This window comes from Vigna angularis, chromosome 2 (assembly GCF_016808095.1).
Source record: "Vigna angularis cultivar LongXiaoDou No.4 chromosome 2, ASM1680809v1, whole genome shotgun sequence".
NCBI classification, from domain to species: domain Eukaryota; kingdom Viridiplantae; phylum Streptophyta; class Magnoliopsida; order Fabales; family Fabaceae; genus Vigna; species Vigna angularis.
The window spans coordinates 233,283-251,965 of NC_068971.1; the positions used below are offsets into that span (position 1 = coordinate 233,283).

At 33.1% G+C, this 18,683-nt stretch overlaps 4 protein-coding genes across 11 annotated transcripts; 3 read left to right on the forward strand and 1 right to left on the reverse strand.

Moving 5' to 3' along the window:
* The first annotated feature begins 364 nt into the window (after nucleotides 1-364).
* Nucleotides 365-5,751, forward strand: LOC108321607 (O-methyltransferase 1, chloroplastic). 7 transcript variants are annotated; one of them, XM_017553419.2, is made up of 9 exons: nucleotides 367-783; nucleotides 1,314-1,465; nucleotides 1,596-1,716; nucleotides 2,173-2,303; nucleotides 2,417-2,545; nucleotides 2,640-2,804; nucleotides 2,886-2,928; nucleotides 3,319-3,445; nucleotides 5,355-5,751. In XM_017553419.2, the coding sequence occupies exons 1-8, from the start codon at nucleotides 609-611 to the stop codon at nucleotides 3,414-3,416; spliced, it is 1,014 nt and encodes a 337-aa protein (XP_017408908.1). In that variant the 5' UTR covers nucleotides 367-608; the 3' UTR covers nucleotides 3,417-3,445; nucleotides 5,355-5,751. The 7 variants fall into 7 exon arrangements, 6 of the variants coding, with proteins under 6 accessions (XP_017408910.1, XP_017408908.1, XP_052729775.1 ...); XM_052873815.1 differs by lacking the exon at nucleotides 5,355-5,751 and adding an exon at nucleotides 4,636-4,965; XM_052873814.1 differs by lacking the exon at nucleotides 5,355-5,751 and adding an exon at nucleotides 3,792-4,034.
* Nucleotides 5,752-5,848: 97 nt separating this feature from the next.
* On the reverse strand, nucleotides 5,849-9,386 carry LOC108321606 (probable methyltransferase PMT19). The gene is made up of 6 exons (XM_017553417.2): nucleotides 8,746-9,386; nucleotides 7,881-8,091; nucleotides 7,245-7,548; nucleotides 6,508-6,897; nucleotides 6,264-6,341; nucleotides 5,849-6,172 (listed from the first exon to the last, which is right to left on the reverse strand). The coding sequence occupies exons 1-6, from the start codon at nucleotides 9,289-9,291 to the stop codon at nucleotides 5,965-5,967; spliced, it is 1,737 nt and encodes a 578-aa protein (XP_017408906.1). The 5' UTR covers nucleotides 9,292-9,386; the 3' UTR covers nucleotides 5,849-5,964.
* Nucleotides 9,387-12,719: 3,333 nt separating this feature from the next.
* On the forward strand, nucleotides 12,720-16,093 carry LOC108321727 (uncharacterized). 2 transcript variants are annotated; one of them, XM_017553574.2, is made up of 12 exons: nucleotides 12,720-12,794; nucleotides 12,921-13,071; nucleotides 13,158-13,252; nucleotides 13,428-13,485; nucleotides 13,691-13,885; nucleotides 14,042-14,118; nucleotides 14,221-14,303; nucleotides 14,750-14,801; nucleotides 14,964-15,032; nucleotides 15,371-15,457; nucleotides 15,554-15,615; nucleotides 15,819-16,093. In XM_017553574.2, exons 2-12 carry the CDS (start codon nucleotides 12,954-12,956, stop codon nucleotides 15,955-15,957), a joined length of 1,035 nt encoding a protein of 344 aa, XP_017409063.1. In that variant the 5' UTR covers nucleotides 12,720-12,794; nucleotides 12,921-12,953; the 3' UTR covers nucleotides 15,958-16,093. The 2 variants fall into 2 exon arrangements, with proteins under 2 accessions (XP_017409063.1, XP_017409062.1); XM_017553573.2 differs by having other exon boundaries at nucleotides 12,726-13,071.
* A 202-nt stretch (nucleotides 16,094-16,295) lies between these two features.
* On the forward strand, nucleotides 16,296-18,269 carry LOC108321728 (uncharacterized). Its single transcript, XM_017553575.2, has 4 exons — nucleotides 16,296-16,721; nucleotides 16,816-17,097; nucleotides 17,545-17,667; nucleotides 17,921-18,269. Exons 1-4 carry the CDS (start codon nucleotides 16,383-16,385, stop codon nucleotides 18,062-18,064), a joined length of 888 nt encoding a protein of 295 aa, XP_017409064.1. The 5' UTR covers nucleotides 16,296-16,382; the 3' UTR covers nucleotides 18,065-18,269.
* The last annotated feature ends 414 nt before the right edge of the window (nucleotides 18,270-18,683 follow it).

The window sequence follows — 18,683 nt, forward strand, 5'->3', positions numbered from 1 at the left end:
TAATAATAATTTTAAATAATAATAATAATTCAAATATATTAGATTAATTATTTATTAATATTTTATTTTACTATTTCAAATAATTTCTACCAAAATATGTATCATTTTATATTTACCATTATCATTAAAAACAATCTAATAATCTTATCTATTATTTTTTTTTTAATTTATCATATCAATTAAATATTTCATAATCTTTTACAAATTTTATTTTCAAATTTAATTTCTATTATCTCTAATTCCATAAAAACAGTTAGTTACTAACGTCAAATAAAAGAATTTATGGAAAAAAAATTCTTAAAATTAGTTGGAATCACTTAATGAATTCAGATAATATAACATTTCTCATTTGAAGAGTTTAAGCAGCTTCTTCTTCGTCTCCTACGGCCACCCGCACCTCCTCCAAACGCCTCCACAATCGGATCTGAACCACCAGAATCGATTTTCATGGAGGAGAATCGGTTCTCACCTCCCATTCTCGCACAGCCACAATGTAGCACTTGTCTATTCCCACGCATGGAACAAAAAAGAGCAAGGGGGATTTTGTAATTTCACTCTTCATTCCCTCAAATCAGACTCTCAAATCACTTATCCTTTTGAAATGCTTGATGGGTTTTGCACAAGCTTTCCCTGTAACCTCTATTAATAACCTTCCCTCACTCGTTTGCACCTTTAAGAGGAAACTTTGTGTTTCTACTGCAAAACTCAGCCGAGACAATGACCCATTACTTCTTTCTGCCACTGCTTTTGCTTCTCTTCGCTACCGTGAATCTCTTCGACCAGGCAAATCAACCCATCTCTGCCTTTCATTCCACTGTACTCTCTATAGGAAATTCTATCTCATTTAGACATTTCATCGAGCATTTCAAGGGTTTTGATGAATAATAATAATACATGAGTATGGTTGAGTTTTGTTGCTTCAAAGTACAAAAGCCTTTATCTTTATATAGAATGGTCCAACAAATGGTAGCGGTAGGTTCGTAGTGCTAAACTAGCATTTTATTGCCTCCATTCAAAGTAGGTTGTTTGAGTTCACAGTTGGGAAAATATTGGTGGACACCAAATGCTTTTTAACATCGTGAGAGGAAAAAAAGAAACGAGAAATGTAGTTATGATAGGAGATGATCTGTCTAGAAAATAGAGACAGAAAAATAATAGGCATTGATGGAATGTTTGATTTAGGAAGGTGTGAATGTATCATTACTTTTCTCTCTATATATATATATGTGTGAGTTTGCATATATCACATTTTTTGAAGCAAATAATAAAACAAGATCAACGTGTCTCACAGTATCACTTCTTCGCAAGTGCAGAGCCTCTGTTTCTAGACCCATATGCTGGTTGTTTTGTCCGTGATAATACTCCCGAGGATGTGATTCAGGACTTGCATCCCTATTGTCTTGCAGCCAAGTTCATTGATGATAAGCTGCTTCATACAGTTAGTCTTATTGATGGACTAAAGCAGGTACTTTTTTAGTGTACGTATGCTTCTGGGAATAATCTTGTATCCTCTTAAATTACTATTTTTCACTAAGTACTTCGGTAGTTATGTGGATGATATTGCATAATTTGTCATGATTTTTCCTTAATTGCAGCTAGTTTTTTTGACTGATGGCATGGATACACGCCCATACAGACTTCAGTGGCCTACTTCGACCATAATATTTGACATTTCCCCTGAAATTGTGTTTAAGTTTGCAGCTGAGAAGCTTAAAGGTGATATTTGTTGAACTAGTGGACGATAATCTTTTAAGCATGGTCAAATCTAAATGTCATTGAACAAAGTTTATTATAGTGACAATAGTGAGCCTAAAACCTTGTAAGTACAAATCCAAGCTAGATGGATCATGATTTGGATTCTCTTAGTCAGATAAGTATTTTTAAATGATTACAGCATACGAAGAGAAAGGCAGACACAAAGTAACTCAATATGTGCAATGAAATATTTGTTTATTTCTCTTTCGTTAAGGGAAAAGCTTAGGAAAGAATCCAAATCCAATTGGAAACTGTTCTATATAGACTACGACGTTCTTATTATAAATTCAACAAAATCAGTTCCTTGGTTAATTGTGCGTCAGAAAAATCCGTAGAAAAGGATGCAAGAGTCGGTCCTTTTATTTTGTATTGTGCGTTCACTGTGATGAAAACATCTAATTGTGTCTTTTATAAAAGTTTCAGATGTTGGGGCTAAGATACCCAAAGGTTGCATATTCTGTCATATTCCACTGGAATCATCTGACCTGGAGCAGGCTATGCAATTTAAAGGCTACAATGGTAATAGACCAAGCATATGGGTCCTGCAGGTAATTAATCCAATCATTTTTCGTAAACTCTCGAAATCAAAAGCAAAGTTGGTGTTGGGGTAAGAGGGAGTCTTTGCTTGAGAGGTTAGTCACGTAGGTTTATTCCTGCTCAGGGATTTCCAATGATGACGCTGGCAAATTTTGAAGAGGTTTTGTCAATGATTAGCAGTTTGGCCATGAAGGGATCCCTTTTTTTAGGAGAGCTTCCTGCCTGCTTAACTGAGACAGACCCAGAAATCAAGGTTAGTGCACAAGTAATTTAATTAATTCATTAAAATAATTTTCTTCACCATGCAAAAGAAAGCAAAAAGAAATCTTTTATTGTCTCTTGCACAGTCCAATATAAGGCAATGGGTGGATAAACTATTCATGAGCAAGGGATTTCGGGTGGAAATGATCAAGTACGAAGGGATTGCCGGGAGTTATGGTAAAGATTTTGCATCAGGACACAATAATAGTATACTGTTTGTCGCAGAACAGCTGTTACATTCTGATGATCAGGTGAGGCACTTTGTATTCAGATTTACATGGTATATCGCAGTGGTGTGTATAAAGCATAACAAAGCAATGATATTATGGCAGATGGAATCATGGAGACGAGAATTTCAAAGGATAGAGAATGAAGGTGATGAAGATGGTTTTGAAGAGTTATAGATAAGCATATAAGCTTCATCTCACCCTCATTAGCCTCAAAAGGATACTTCTATTGCTACAAGGGTCTTTCGTGGCATTATCCTCTATACAATTGATGGTGTGCTTGTATATCTTTGAAGGAGTGTCTAGTTATGAACTAAAGTGTAATATAGCTTCGCTGAGCTGATATAAATTAGTAATAATAAAACATATTAGCTCGTTGTGTTTGGACATAAGTAAGCTTTGTCATGGATGGAGGATCTCAAAGTATCTCAAAACAAATCTAATTTAAACCACGTTGTTGGAAATTATATGTAGCACTTGTTGCAACTTCTTTTCAGTACTATTGTAAGTGACTCATGTTCAACCTGTTCTTTCCCAGGTACCCCATTCCACCTTTTGATTTCTCTGTTAAAGGAGTTTCTTCAATATCAGTGGATGTACATAAATATGGTTTATCTCCCAAAGGAACAAGTATAGTTCTTTATAGAAACCATGAAATCAGAACGGTAAGGCAATGATTTACTGAAATTATTTTTAGTCTTTTTAGTTTATATCTGAATTATAAACTGGTTATTCAATATTTTTAATGTTTACTTGTGCAACTTTTTGGAAACATCTCACAGAATATGACATCTCCTAATGTTCGGAAAGAGTACTTTATTTCAAATTCTTGTTTTCTCTTTCCTTGAGTTGGTATCCATCAATACTATGAAAATAGAAATTAGCGTATCATATTTGATTATCGGTGTTTCTACCTCAAACTCAAGTTTTTTTCTAGTGAAAGGGTCATTTTACAGACGATATGTTGCACCATAGAATCTGACTTACATTTCTCTTGGCTTTTGATCGTAGCATGGTGGACATCATAAGCGAAATGTATCTCTTTCTCTTCCTTAGGAAATCATGAAGAGTTGGTAGATGAAACATTTTTGCATTTCTTCTTACTTAAGGATATTGGAGAAAAAAACTTTATTTTTCTGAATACAATTATAGAGACAGGAGTTAGAAGACGAATTGTATAACAGGGTAAGCCCTTGGGCTCATGAACATTAAAGCAGTTATCAATTAACTGAAATTCAAGTACATCATTTTTCATATGGATATTCCTTAAAATCACCCCTCTCGAGTCATAGTGCATCTCATGTCCAATTCTTAAAATTTTAATAGAATCAAAACTATTACAAGTTTACAGCCCTTGTGAACATATGAAATTTCATTTATAGGAAAGCGTATTAACAAAAAGTAATTGCGTTGTTTGTGTGGGACAGTTCTCTGATTTTGTGATGAGAAAACTATTTAAAAAAGTGTAAACCATCTTATTTTGGCAACGTAAAGCAGCTATTTAACCATGTGAGTTTTGCTCATGGCTGTTTTCGTGGGAGTTTCTATTCTAGTAATTAAAGAGACTATGTGCTAAGGTAAAGCAGCACGTTCTGTAGGTTTTTGTTTTCCCTGTGTTCCTAGTTGTTGTATGGATAACTTCCTCTCCCCTTTATTGTATTTTCCACTTTTCTATCTAATAACATTTCTTTTTCTATTAAAAAAGAAAGTTTCTATAAATATATCCTAATTCTCTTCTATCTGTATTTCTCTTATATCACAGTTTGCTGGCTTCTTCAAACTCTTGTAATGTGTTTGTTTCTGTTTCTATCTATCAAGGTTTATCTATCTAACTATCTGCTATTTATGGTGACAGATGAGAGAAGAAGATTGTCCTGTGTTTATTTGTTTTTGTGTTCTTGCTAGTGTTAGTGTTATAGTGTTAGTGAGTGTTAATGCAGAATCTTAGTCCTAATCAATATTTTAGTGGAGAAAACGGCATGATGCACGCAATGGAAAGCGCTGTGTGATAAAAATAAAAATTGACTAGAAAGGAATCCTTGGATATTATGCCAAAGGAATCCTTTAATTTTTTTATTATTATTCTTATATATACTAATATTTAATATATATATATATATATATATATATATATATATATTTCATAAAAAATTGAAATAAGTTGAGACAACATCCAAGAGAACAATTTGATTTTTAATCCCTAATTATACTATATTTTCAAATTGGACAAAATACATTTTTAAATTTTGTAAAATCCAAAATACATTCTTGTATAATTTATCGTATTCTAATAATAAGGTTTTAGATTACAGTCTAAAATTTGTACAATTTGGTGAAAAGTGCAATTCAAAATTTAGCTTATTCTAATTATAAGTTGAATAACATAGGATGTTGCTTTTAAAACATTTAATATGTAGCAATACTAAACTTAATTTATTATTATAGATTGTTAAATTAAAAAAAGACTTCAATATTATACGATTAAAAAACCTTTCAGAAACCAACATGAAATAGGTCTAAAGTTACACTAGATGACAACTCAAACTATCTTATTTATCTTATTTTGATGAACAGGTTATCTACGGGTAAGGTATGGAAGGACGACACATGGATTGTAACTAGTTAGTATTCGTACTTTTTTGGCGTGACGTGTGATTGAGCTAATTGGTTGGATGATAGTTGTTGTTTGTATTCTCTGATTGGATGTTTTATTTGAAAGTTCATTCTTACTTTTTTTTTTTCGCGATGATAGTATAACTCACATTGTTATACGGATTTAAATATTATTACAAATGTTCCAGTTGATGAATAGATAACTGAGAGATGCTGGAAAAAGCTTGAAGAGTTATTAGTGTTTTACTTTTAAACATTTCCATGTTATTTATTTCAGAATTTTATTTGGAAGTTACAAGGATGGATTGTAATAAGTTTTCCTTTATTGACATTTTAATAAATTTAAGTTTACTTATAACTACTCGTGACAAAAAAAAGGTGTTACAAGACGTGCTACAAATCTAAGAATGCATTCACCAAAAGTATGAAATAAAATTTCAAAATACACTGAAAAATAATCTGAAGAAGGTATATTGTGAGAAACTAGTTGATTGTTTGTAAGAAAAGACTTTAAGAACAAAAGAAATCATCTTATGGTGGTAACTAAGAAATCATTTAACAAGATACAAATTTAATCGGTATCGTTAAGATCAATAAGCAGAATCATTTCAGAATGAAAAGTTCCATCTTGGTCACCAGCTACTACTGTTCCTTTCCATCTTATTTTATCAGTTATTTCTTTTACTTTAACAATTACATCTCTTTCATCTCTAATGATAACAGCTCCTTTCGGACGAACAATGCGATGCATCTCCAAAACAATATCCCTTATGTCACACCTGCAACATGCCAACACAATTTTTCATATCGTAAACTTATAAATTAAGAACTCTTTAGATCACCAAAGAACTTTCTCAGTTGTTTGCTTACTTGTCCATATACATGCTGAATATACCACTAGCATGTATCAAGTCATATGTTCGTGGGTATGTAGAAAAGGGCTCACACCTGCAAGCAAGACAATGTTTCTCCTTCATCATTCACACACTTTGATGCAGACAGAGACAAAGGTAAATATGTCCCAAAATAGTACAGTAGCTAAAGGACTCAGGACAATTTGCAAGTAACTTTAGATTGAAGAAAAAAAGGGGTAATGGGGAAGGAATATTCACACCAATCCATGTAAGTTCCTATAAGTCCTCGTTCATAGATGATGCCAAGATTGCTGCTTTTTGCATCAAAGGGAACAACATTCATAACCCAAATAGGATATTTCACCATTGCAGCTGCAAATCCTCCAAAGCCAGCATTCATATCCATAACATTTCTATATTTACCAGAAGAAATGGATTTTAGCATGACCTCATAATCGGTCACTCTTCTTTTCCATGTTCGATTATCTTTAATATAGGCTTTCAGTGTGAAACCGTCATTGTTTTCACTTCTAACCCTTGGTGGAACAGTTGTCAACCTCACAGGCCATTTCTCATGAACGCCACCAGATACTTCGTGGACATCATTCACCTCTGGAAGAGGAAAAATGCATGCAGTCATTTTGGTATACCTGTTGAATGGTTCATAACTATGAAGTATAAATATAATACGACGGAAAACGATGAACAAACCATGAAAGAAACCGATCACAGAAACCATAGCAAAACAGAAAAGTCAAAGTTTTTTATGGATACACGACAGTAGAAAGAAACCTTAGCAAAACACAAACTGCTATGAACAATAATAGTATGACAACAAAAATCATGTCCTACTACGCTTAAAATCCAACTTTTTATAAACAATATTCCCCATGAGATATTTCCTAACAGGGCTAAATATCATACAAATTATTTTTCTCATCTGTATTGTATATCCTCTCAAGTTCTCAACATTGTAAGTTGAAGTAAAGAAACTTACCATCCAGCATCAGGGTCAGTCTCTGATGAGTTGCAGAACTTGGGGGATCTCGAAGTCTTAAGCTTTTCCATGCAGCTGATGCGATCTATGCGTTTTTGCCAGACAGCAATGTGATCTCTCTCAGCAACTTTTTCCCAACACAGCTGCTTTGCAAGGTCTTCCAAAATGTTTTGCTCCTTTTCTAGCACCTGAGGCTCTGTTTCCCAAGCTTTGTAGTTTACCCTCCAATTTATGGGTGGCCCAGACAGTACCCAAAATCCACCAGGACGCAAAATCCGGTCAATCTCTCTTAGGTATAGTCCATCTTCAACAATTAAAGAAATATCAGAGCAGCATCATAAGTGGAGACCAAGTTTTCTATAATAAATGAGCTGAATTAATCAAGTGCAGCTTCTTATATTAGAGCAATTAAGTGTGGCATTAAATGAAGTTGACCTATAGATATATAATATAAATCACATGTCATGTGAGATTCCATGGTAATGCAATCAATGTAAAGTAAAATGCCCACATCCCAATAAATGGGATAGCCAAATAGAAGTTTCCAACACTCAAAATGGAAGAAGGATACTAAAAAAAGATAACTTTTTTGTAATGCATATATTTAGTGTCAAATTGAAAACATTAAAGTAATACCATAATCAGTCCATGGGACAAGGCATCTAGAGCAATGAACCATATCAAATGATCTTGAAGGGAATGTTAGCCTGTGAGTGCTTAGTACTCCAAGCATTGCAGGGAGTCCCCTTTCTAGGGCAAACTGTACTTGAGATTGATGCTCATCACTTGGCGCCAGTGACATTGTCAAGATATCATAGTCAGTCAGAGAGGCTCCAAAGCTTGCAACCTGCAATTATGCATATTTGGAACACACAGTCAGTACTATTAAAGATGAGTACGAGTTTGATTTTTAAATATACATTATCAACATGAACAACACATACTGTTAATACATTAGAAAAGAAATCAGTATTTTTTTTATATTTAAATTAAGTTCTGATAAATAAACCTCAAGTTTTTGACTGGCTATACTACAACTAAACAGGTTCAGTACGAAACAAAACAAATCAAAACATGAAAAAGGACATTCAAATCCTAGGTTCGTCAAAGTGAATTTAAAGAAGACATGAACTCAACTACAAAACATAAATAAATCCTATTAGTTATGTTCTTTAACTTGCTTTAGTAAACTTCAGTGCATGAAAAACTTTGTTACATACATAAGCTCTCATCAATAATAGCTTACCGAGATAATAAGTACTTAATGAAATTACTTAACCAAAAAGACATCCTGAAACGTCTATGTTGTCTTCCAAATGAAACTCCTCCATCGACAAACCGTATATTTTCCACTATAGGCCAAACAAGAGAGGACAAAGCAAAATAAAGATAAAGATAAAGATAAGGCAGTGAAGAAGTTTGAAGAAAGATAGTAGAAGAAAAGAAAAAGCACAACACGAGATACAACACATATATATAACTAAGCTATATTTAAGCTCACCCCACATCCAACATCAAGCACTGTTCTGATATACCCGGATTTCAAAGACACAGGAAGAAGACGGTTTAGAGCATGAACATAAGCATTGACACCTTCTGGAAACGAAGTGCCACCTCCTGGAAACACAAAACGGTCACCTTCCAACCTGACCCAATTCTGAGACTTCTTATACTCCACTAGCTTGGGAAAAGGCACGTTACTGAACCATGCAGTGTCCTTGCTCTTAGGCCAAGGAAACGGGGTTTGGTAGTTCGGTGGGGTTGGAATGAGGCACCTCAACCTTTGAGTTCTCTCGGGGCAGTGACGCTCTTTACGGAACCATTTGGCTTTGGAGAAGCGTCTGGCCCTTATGGGGTCTTGGCATGGACAATGATTGGTGTAGTTACTTGGGCAGAACTCAAAATCTTGAGCTTGCAAATGCAAGTGCTTGTAGAGCTGAGGCGAAGCGAAGAAAGAGGGAGCAACGAGGATGTAGATGAAGAGAGAAGCCAAAAGAAGAATGGTGGACAAGATTTTGAGAAACGGGTTGCTCATCTTTGTCATCATCAACTTCGAGGGTGTGGTGGTTTTCAGTTGCTGCCTTCTTCAAACTCTTGTAATGTGTGTGTTTCTGTTTCTATCTATCAAGGTTTATCTATCTATCTATCTATCTGCTATTTATGGTGACAGATGAGAGAAGAAGATTATCCTGTGTTTATTTGTTTTAGTGTTCTTGCTAGTGTTAGTGAGTGTTAACGCAGAATCTTAGTCCTAATCAATATTTTAGTGGAGAAAACGGCATGATGCACGCAATGGACAGCGCTGTGATAAAAATAAAAATTGACTAGAAAGGAATCCTTGGATATTATACCATGTGAACTCCCACATCGGATATTGAACTTGTATTTTAGGTTAATAGTCGAATGAGTTTCAGCAAAAGAACAAGAGAAATAGAGACAAACAAAGTTTCTGGTTCTAAAATTCTTAAATTTCTGAGACTGCCAAGAATTTTTCATAAGTTTATGCTTCTTCTGTCATGCTAAATAACTTATCCACACCACCATATATATATGTATAAAACTATAACTTTTATTTTAAAATATCATTTAATATTTTAAAAACTTCATAGATTGCGATGTAATATTCTGTAAGTATTTTAAAAATTCAACCAGATTAACCCATAGAATAATTTAACGAAATATTAAAAAATTGTAAATATATATAGTTAGGGCATGAAATAAATATCGATTTAAGAATTAACATAAATATATTTAGGTATTGGGTTCATTTTATAGTGGCCGACTTTCATATCCATGTATGTTTCTTCTTAAAATTGTATGAAAACTGGAAAAAATTTAAATTATTTATGTGGTTGGAAGCATTTTTAATTGGATAATCCATAATATTTTAAGTTGTTTAATAAAAAATAACATTACTCTTCACAAAGTAAAGAAGAAAACGGGAATTATGATTTAGATGGTACCATCTTGAACCTTTTATCACATCACGTCATTCAAAATGTTTAATGCTTGAAGTAGTATGGAGAAGGCTCATAAATTGCATAATTTGAAATTATTTATTTCATTTTTATAGTAAAAATTCATATTCTTTGTCTTATTCTTACAGTAGAATAAGTAAATTTCTACATGTTCATTTCTTCGTTCAAAAAATAATTATAAAATAAAAAGTATTATGTTATAAAATATTTAATATATATATATATATATATATATATATTTATATATTGATAATAAATATTAAGAAAAAAATTATAGTTATATAAATATCAAAATAAATGTAAAATGATTATAACAAATAATAAAGTGATGAAATGTGTGTCTTAGCACTAGGTTAAGAAATTAAGAATTAGAAAAAAAAAATTAATATAAATTTATTAGATTATCTAATAAATTAAAACTGTTATAATAATTTAAAATATAAACAAATATTAAATAAGATTAGACCATGTATATATTTATTTATTTTATATTAAATTTTTTAAAAATCATTATTATTCTTATATATACTAATATTTAATAAACATATATAAATTTATTATTATTCTTATATATATATATATATATATATATATATATATATTTATATCATGAAAATTGAAATAAGTTGAGACAACATGAGAACAATTTGATTTGTAATTCCTAGCTATACTATATTTTCAAATTGGACAAAATACATTTTTAAATTTTGTAAAATCCAAAATACATTCTTGTATTATTATCTTATTCTAATAATAAGGTTTTAGATTACAATCTAAAATTTGCATAATTTGGTGAAAAGTGCAATTCAAAATTTATCTTATTCTTATTATATGTTGAATAACGTAGCATGTTGTTTTTAAAACATTTAATATGTAGCAATACTAAACTTAATTTATTATTATAGATTGTTGAATTAAAAAAAGACTTCAATATTATAGGATTAAAACACCCTTCAGAAACCAACATGGAATACCAGTAATATAATAGCTGTTATACAATAGAAAGGACAAACAAATATTAAAAAGAATGTGGATGCAGCAAATCCTGTGGTGTCAAAATAAAAAGCCTAAACAATATTTGGGTGTTTCAACACTTATAAGATGATGTAGTTTCTTTTTGCACCTTCGTAAGTTATTTCTTGCATCTTCATATGATATTTTTTTTTTTCATTTTTTTCTTCAATTATGCCATCTAAACATAAAAAATATCTTTCGTGCAATTTAAATAATTTTTCAAAAAAGCTGACTTTTATATTAAAAAAGTTTATTTAACTTTTAAATTAAAAATTGACTTTTAAGTTATAAAAAAAGTCATTCAACTTTCAAACGGGACGCCTAACAAAATTAAATCAAAATAGTCATTTTCCAAAATTAATGATGTTTGTACTAGGATGCTATTTTCTTAAAACATGAGATACTAAATTAATGCTTTTTATTTATTTATTAATTAATAATTTGGTCCCTATATCTATATTTAGACATTTGATCGGTTCTCATATATATTTTTACTTAATTAAGACTCTATTTCTTTAAAAATATTTAACTGTTTTTATTTTTATAAAAAAATACTTAATGTGATTAGTTTTATTAAATTGACATCAATATGTTTGAAAATATCAAATATCAAAATTTGAATATTTTTTATTTGAAACGTGTCATATCTCAAACTAAAAAGAGATTTAAACTAAAACATAATTCGGATCTCAAGACGTAAAAAATCTGAATTTTAACCGATGGTACTTTCAAATAATATTAAAACTATAATTTAATGTAAATAACGACATTAAGTATTTTTACAAAAAATAAATATTTAATTAAATTAAAAAACGAATATGAAATTAAAGACTTAATTACAAACGCCAAATTAGTAATTAATTTTTAAATTTTTGTTTGATTGAAGGACGGGTTTAACATTTAAGAAAATTGAAAAATAGATTGAGATCTGTCATTGGAAGAATGACAATAATATGCACTAACACAGTGTAATCATGAAAGAAAAAAAACAATTAAGCAATGTTTAAAAGGGTATTAAAAATCGCTAATGAAGCATATTCGATGATCCAACATGTTTTTGAATATTGACCTTTTCCTTTTTTGGTTAACATTTTGGCACGTTAAAAGGTCGAAGGAAGCAGAACCCAAAAAGCAAAACGGCCGAAAAGGAAAGCACCTTACGCGGCTCAAAGAACACGACTCTCTTTTTCTTCAAAGGATAAAGCTCAGTTCAGATACTCTCCGTCAAATAAGATATGGAAAAAAAATACCTTTTTCACACAATAAAATAAAAACCTCATTTTTTTCAAATGGGTAGTTCATGATTTTGACAAGGATGTTTTTTTTTTTGGCCTGAAGACAAAAGAAGCAATCATGATGAAGTTTGCTTTCAAACATTTTACATAGTCACATACGGGTAATCTTAAACCTTAAACATTACTAATTCATAAATGAAAATCAAAGTATATTAAATTGGGTTTATTTATTTAATGCGGTTATGTGAATGGTGGATGGGGTGAGAGAAAGAGAAAGCAAGAAGTGATGTAGACTATGCAGTGACAATTGACGGCTGAGAGAGGTTGCTTGAAATTCTGCTGAAACCTCTCCTTTTCACTCTCACTTTCTCACCCACTCAACAACATTCAATGCTCATTCCCTCCCAAACACACAATTCTAAATCATCCTTGTATTCATATTGTTGCAGATTGAGTTCAGTTTTGTTCCTTTCCCAAATACGATGTTGAGTTTTGGTAGGCTTTGGACTCCAAACACGCTTATTGGTTTGGGTTTGGGACAGTTTCTTTCTCTTCTCATCACTTCCACAGGCTTCACTTCTTCTGAATTGGCTAAAAAAGGTTTCCTTCATCTTGTTTTTTGTTTTTCTTCTAATGTTTAAACCACTGATACAACTCTTCACCCTTTTGTTTCCTCATCTTTGTAGGAATTAATGCTCCCACTTCACAGTCCTTTCTCAACTATGTGTTCTTGACGTTTGTCTATGGAACTATTCTCTTATACCGAAGGAAACCACTCAAGGTTATAATCCTGTATGCTTATTTCACAAATTTGTTCTTAATCTTGAATGAGTATCAGTTGAGATTGTTATGCTGTTATCCAAAACACAAATATGATTTATTTATGATTTTCCTCCGTTTCTCTGAACAATAACAGTTGATCACAACTTCACTAACTTCACATGCTTCTGACACAGGCAAAATGGTACTATTATGTAATTCTCGGATTGGTTGATGTGGAAGCAAATTTTCTTGGTTAGTGTTTCATGTTGCTGGATGGAGACATGATATTACTTATAAAAAAACATTGCAGAAATTAATATATTTATATGCTATCTGGTCAAAGAATCAAGTGTGACCTCCATTTCTTTGTATGTTTATTGGACTGCTACTATATGCTGGAATCGGATTATCTTGTTACTTGCAATTTTATCTAAACTAGTTCTCATCTACTGAACAGTTGTGAAGGCATACCAATACACCTCACTTACAAGTGTGATGCTACTTGACTGCTGGTCAATTCCGTCTGTCATGCTTCTTACATGGCTTTTCTTAAAGACTAAATATAGATTCAAAAAGATTACAGGTGTAGTTGTTTGTGTAGCTGGCCTTGTCCTGGTTGTGTTTTCTGATGTTCATTCAGGTGACCGTGCAGGTGGGTGAGATTTTATGCATTCTGTACTGTACTTCCCTAGCTTTATGCTTAGAAATCTTGCAAAACTAGCAAATTTTTATCTTATGTTTGTTATCATCATTAACATGCAGAATTCCATTGGTAGTAGTTCTCTGATGTCTTACTCACCTGTTACAGGTGGAAGCAATCCTCGTAAAGGGGACCTTCTAGTTATTGCTGGTGCTACACTGTATGCAATCAGTAATGTCAGCGAGGTAAGCTGATTGTACTTCTGCTTTAAAGTCTTTTTCAACTCTCTTGCAGATTTACATTGTGTATAATTGTCCTTTTGTTGCTGCTATTTCTTTGTTTTGCAGGAGTTTCTTGTGAAAAATGCTGATAGAGTTGAGCTTATGGCAATGTTAGGTCTCTCTGGTGGCATTATTAGTGCCATTCAAGTGTATCCTTCAAATTGATTATACTGTGAGAACTATGGGATCTGTCTGTTCTGACTTTTATGCTAGCTTACTGCATGTAGCCTTTCAACACATTCCTGTTCTGTTGCATAACTTATGCATTTAACTTGAATATTATGCCAAATAATATCGTTTTGCTCTATGGTTTAACAAATTGTTCTTGAGGGTTTTGATCATATTTGAAATGTTAAATTGATCAAGTTGTTATCACAGTCGAATGGAATGCAAGTTTAATTAAGTTCCAAATTCAAGTTAATTCTAAGAGTTGAAGTTGCAGTCTCAATTAATGACTTATTTTTCTGAGAGTCTGGTCAGATTTTTTGTCAATTGAAGTAATGACGATTCTGATATGTAATTTAATCAAGGAACAATAAAGTCCAGAATTATTTATATTTCTTTTTCTTGTTGTGCTCCTTCATTATTATCACAGAAGCATTCTTGAGCGCAATGAACTTAAATCTATTCATTGGTCGGCTGAGGCAGTAAGCTCTTTTCACTACGATTAAGTAATAGACAGAATTTTACTTTAACTAGGATGCCTGATTCAAGTTATTATGTTGTTGTCACAACATGTCAACTGGTGTGTGTGATGTAAGACCTTCAAGCATTATTATTCATTTCATTCCTTTCAATTTTCATTTCAGGCGCTTCCTTTTGTTGGATTTGCAGTGGCCATGTTTATGTTTTACTCTTTAGTTCCTGTTCTGCTTAAGGTATGGATTCAAACCATAACTACTCTGTTTATATCCTTTTTAGAAATCATATATCTAATAAAGGTACCAAAACAAAGCTAAATAGATTGAACTAATCAAAATAATTGATCAAAAGGAAAATCTATGATGCAGTTATTTGGTTCTGTTGTCCCTCTAAATGTTTCTCCATCATTTCTGACACCGATGTTTTATTCTGAACCAAAACAATTTAACAGTTATTTATGTACTACAGTGAAAAACATATTACCCATCAAAATTCTTGAAATTATTTCCTACCATTGGAGAAATTTAACCTGATTCTATAGTCTATTAAACTATGGTTTCATGTTCTGTCACAGATCAATGGTTCTACCATGCTAAATCTGTCTCTGTTGACCTCAGACATGTGGGCTGTCTTAATTCGAATTTTTGCTTATCACGAGAAGGTCTGATAGTAATGTTGCATCCTTTTTATCCTTTCCTACTACATGTGTACCACATTTTAACGTGCTAACTTCTCTAGAGCTAATCATGCTTTCCAGGTTGATTGGATGTACTTTGTGGCATTTGGTGCAGTTACCATTGGGCTTGTCATCTATTCAGGGTAAGTATCATTGCACACACTTTTTTCTTGTATAGTTTCTGTCAGAACAATTCAGTATGAATGAGCATGAACCACACATTTGGATCAGAAATGTTGGGTGGTGAATGTTCATTTAGAAGTGTATCCTTTAACATCAGTAATAGATCGAGTTTTGTTCATTTAGTATTATTATTTTTAAGGTATGGTGTTTCATCGTATTGCAGTGGGGACAGAGACGAGGATCAGAACCCTACAAATTCTGGCGATGATCTTCGCCCTACACTTAAACAAGATGAGGAAGCGAATTCAGGAAATCGGAGTAAAGGAACTATGGCTGGAAGCTCAAAGACCTGGGTAGCTTAGAATAGACCTACAGATTATTCATACATTAATTTATGTTTCTTCGGATGCTGTTCTTGTTCACATGTCTTGTAATTTTAAGGATGCTTTGATTTTCGTTACATTGAATTTTGAGAAACCCTCCATCATCTCTGATCAATATCCATTTTTTAGTAGTATTTTGCTAATTATTTGCAAGAATAAAATAATGTGAAGAAATCAGTAATATCTGCGTGTTCTGGATTACGGTTGCATTGATAATTGGAAGTGAGATGAACATGGAAAGAAGAGAATTAAGAATGGGAAAGGATAGAATAAAATAAAGGTAGTGTGTTGCACGGGGAAGATATAATGTGATTTCATGAAAATTTAAAAAAGAAATAAAAAAGAAGAAGAAACAAATAATATAAAAGCATGGTGTTGGGTAAGTAGGGAAGTGAAGTGATAAGATGGCGAAGGCGAAGGTGCTCAGAGAACTCCTGCAAACCCCCGGCGTTCACCAGGGACCGGCGTGCTTCGACGCTATCGGCGCAAAGCTCATTGAATCCGCCGGTTTCCCCTACTGCATTACCAGCGGCTTCTCCATCGCCGCTTCAAGGCTGGCTTTACCCGACACCGGCTTCATCTCTTACGGCGAAATGCTCGATCAGTGCCAACTCATCGCCCAAGCCGTCTCTATTCCCATCATCGCCGACGCCGACAACGGTTACGGCAACGCCATGAACCTCAAGAGAACCGTCAAGGGTTTCATTTCCGCCGGCTTCGCAGGAATCCTTCTCGAAGATCAGGTCACTTACTCACTCCTTTTTCTTTTCTTTTTCTCACATCTTCCATTCATTCTTTCATTGTTCTTTTTCTTAATGCCCGACTCGAATTGGACAGGTTGCGCCGAAAGCGTGTGGGCACACTCGCGGCAGGAAGGTGTTGCCCAGGGAAGAGGCAGTGATGAAAATTAAGGCCGCCGTGGATGCTCGAGCGGAGAGCGGCTCCGATATTGTGATTGTGGCGCGCACCGACGCTCGGCAAGCCGTGTCCTTGGAGGAAGCGCTCATCAGGTGCAAAGCATTTGCGGATGCTGGGGCCGATGTTCTTTTCATAGACGCACTCGCTTCCGTTGAAGAAATGAGAGCTCTTTGTCAAGTTTCTCCCCATGTTCCTAAACTGGTATCTTCATCTCTCTCCTAGTAATGCATGCCTTGCCTCTTCAATTGCACACAAACTGTTCGGCAAAATGCTCTTTGAAAGATTTCCGCATGCCTGATTTGCTCTGTTTCTCATTTAACTTGTCCAATTAACAGCTTGAACTGCATAAATTGATTTTCATTTACCAGATAAGTTTAATTTCTTTTCTATCAAGTTTTTACAGGGAAAGTTTTCCCTACAGAATCTAATCCGGTATCAAAGTCTGTGCATTTTTAATGTTGGACCATTCCCATATATCTAGTCTTACAATATGTACAATCCTACTCTGTTAACTTGGCTTCTGAGAATGAATTAGTTCATTCGTTTCTAGTAACTTGGTAACTTAGTTGCTGATCATTTTTTATCACGACTCAAGGTATGAAGTATAAACGCGTTGAGGTTGTTGACCCACACTCTCGTTTTGTGTAGGCAAATATGCTTGAAGGAGGAGGCAAAACGCCTATACTGAGTCCTAAGGAACTTGAAGAAGTTGGTTATAAACTTGCTGTTTATCCACTTTCCTTGATTGGGGTTTGCATACGAGCAATGCAGGTGAAACTTCTTTCCCATTTATTGTTTTATTACGTTTATGATGTCTGGTTGCGTGATAAGTTCAGGCTTTAGATCAGACATGCAGAGATATTTGTGGTGCTTCCTGTGAATTGTTGTTAGAGGAGTTTTGTGTAGGCCAAAGTATCGGATGCACCATTCTTTTGACCTATTTCAGTTCCTTTTTGATGTTTTAATTTTGTGGAGTTTCATTTTCAGATAATAAATATGTATATATATGTGACTGAATTTGTAGGATGCACTCACTGCAATTAAAGGAGGCGGTATTCCTCCTCCAGGAAGCATGCCACCTTTTGAAGAAATTAAGGACATTGTAGGTTTCAACACTTACTACAAAGAAGAAGAGCGCTATGCTACAAACACCAATCAAAAGGCTTAATTAAAAAAGGATGTTTTAAAGACAACAACCCTTTCTTTACGAAGAAGGGTATTCTAGTGTCGATGATGTGCTTATCCAAGTGGTAATTGTATTATCAGCCATGTATTTGGGGTGTTACTTTTATTCTTAAATTTCTATGGGATATGTTCGCGACAATAAAAAATAAACAAAACCCGTCTAATTAGTCGTTGATAATTTTCACAAATTTTATTAAGTTTCCTGCTCTAACAAAGTTCAAGTAACTCTCATGGTGTTAAAAGTTTACTTTGCAAGATATTATTTTAACATTGTAGGCTAAATTTTCGTAAAAATACCTTTATTTTTAGGATGATATAAGGATCTTTTCATATTTCCATTCATTTGTGTTGACGATACATCTTATTTTAAGATCCAAAACGTTCTTTTATGTCTTACAATATATTTTTTTAATTCGGATTTTTTAATATCAAATTGGATTTTTTTTAAATATTGGGAATTTTTGTAAGAAAATTATTTCTCATAATGAATATATTATCTGGTTTCTTCATATCAGATTTTGGAAATAGTAAATATTATATTTAAGATCGGTATAGAATATCTCTTTTGACTTTTAAACATAGACTTTCTTCGATAGTGTGAA

What these genes read in the sequence shown, in the direction of transcription:
- LOC108321728 (XM_017553575.2), top strand. Translation starts at nt 16,383, where the DNA reads ATGGCGAAGGCGAAGGTGCTCAGAGAACTCCTGCAAACCCCCGGCGTT. An exon ending in GAATCCTTCTCGAAGATCAG is followed by an intron (nt 16,722 to 16,815) that starts GTCACTTACTCA and finishes CGAATTGGACAG; the next exon opens with GTTGCGCCGAAAGCGTGTGG. An exon ending in CTCCCCATGTTCCTAAACTG is followed by an intron (nt 17,098 to 17,544) that starts GTATCTTCATCT and finishes CGTTTTGTGTAG; the next exon opens with GCAAATATGCTTGAAGGAGG.
- LOC108321606 (XM_017553417.2), bottom strand. Translation starts at nt 9,291, where the DNA reads ATGATGACAAAGATGAGCAACCCGTTTCTCAAAATCTTGTCCACCATT. An exon ending in TGTCCCATGGACTGATTATG is followed by an intron (nt 7,549 to 7,880) that starts GTATTACTTTAA and finishes TAATTGTTGAAG; the next exon opens with ATGGACTATACCTAAGAGAG. An exon ending in TTCAGCATGTATATGGACAA is followed by an intron (nt 6,173 to 6,263) that starts GTAAGCAAACAA and finishes GGCATGTTGCAG; the next exon opens with GTGTGACATAAGGGATATTG.
- LOC108321727 (XM_017553574.2), top strand. Translation starts at nt 12,954, where the DNA reads ATGTTGAGTTTTGGTAGGCTTTGGACTCCAAACACGCTTATTGGTTTG. An exon ending in TGTGGAAGCAAATTTTCTTG is followed by an intron (nt 13,486 to 13,690) that starts GTTAGTGTTTCA and finishes TCTACTGAACAG; the next exon opens with TTGTGAAGGCATACCAATAC. An exon ending in TCATTCAGGTGACCGTGCAG is followed by an intron (nt 13,886 to 14,041) that starts GTGGGTGAGATT and finishes CACCTGTTACAG; the next exon opens with GTGGAAGCAATCCTCGTAAA.
- LOC108321607 (XM_017553419.2), top strand. Translation starts at nt 609, where the DNA reads ATGGGTTTTGCACAAGCTTTCCCTGTAACCTCTATTAATAACCTTCCC. An exon ending in CAAGCATATGGGTCCTGCAG is followed by an intron (nt 2,304 to 2,416) that starts GTAATTAATCCA and finishes ATTCCTGCTCAG; the next exon opens with GGATTTCCAATGATGACGCT. An exon ending in TGTTACATTCTGATGATCAG is followed by an intron (nt 2,805 to 2,885) that starts GTGAGGCACTTT and finishes ATATTATGGCAG; the next exon opens with ATGGAATCATGGAGACGAGA.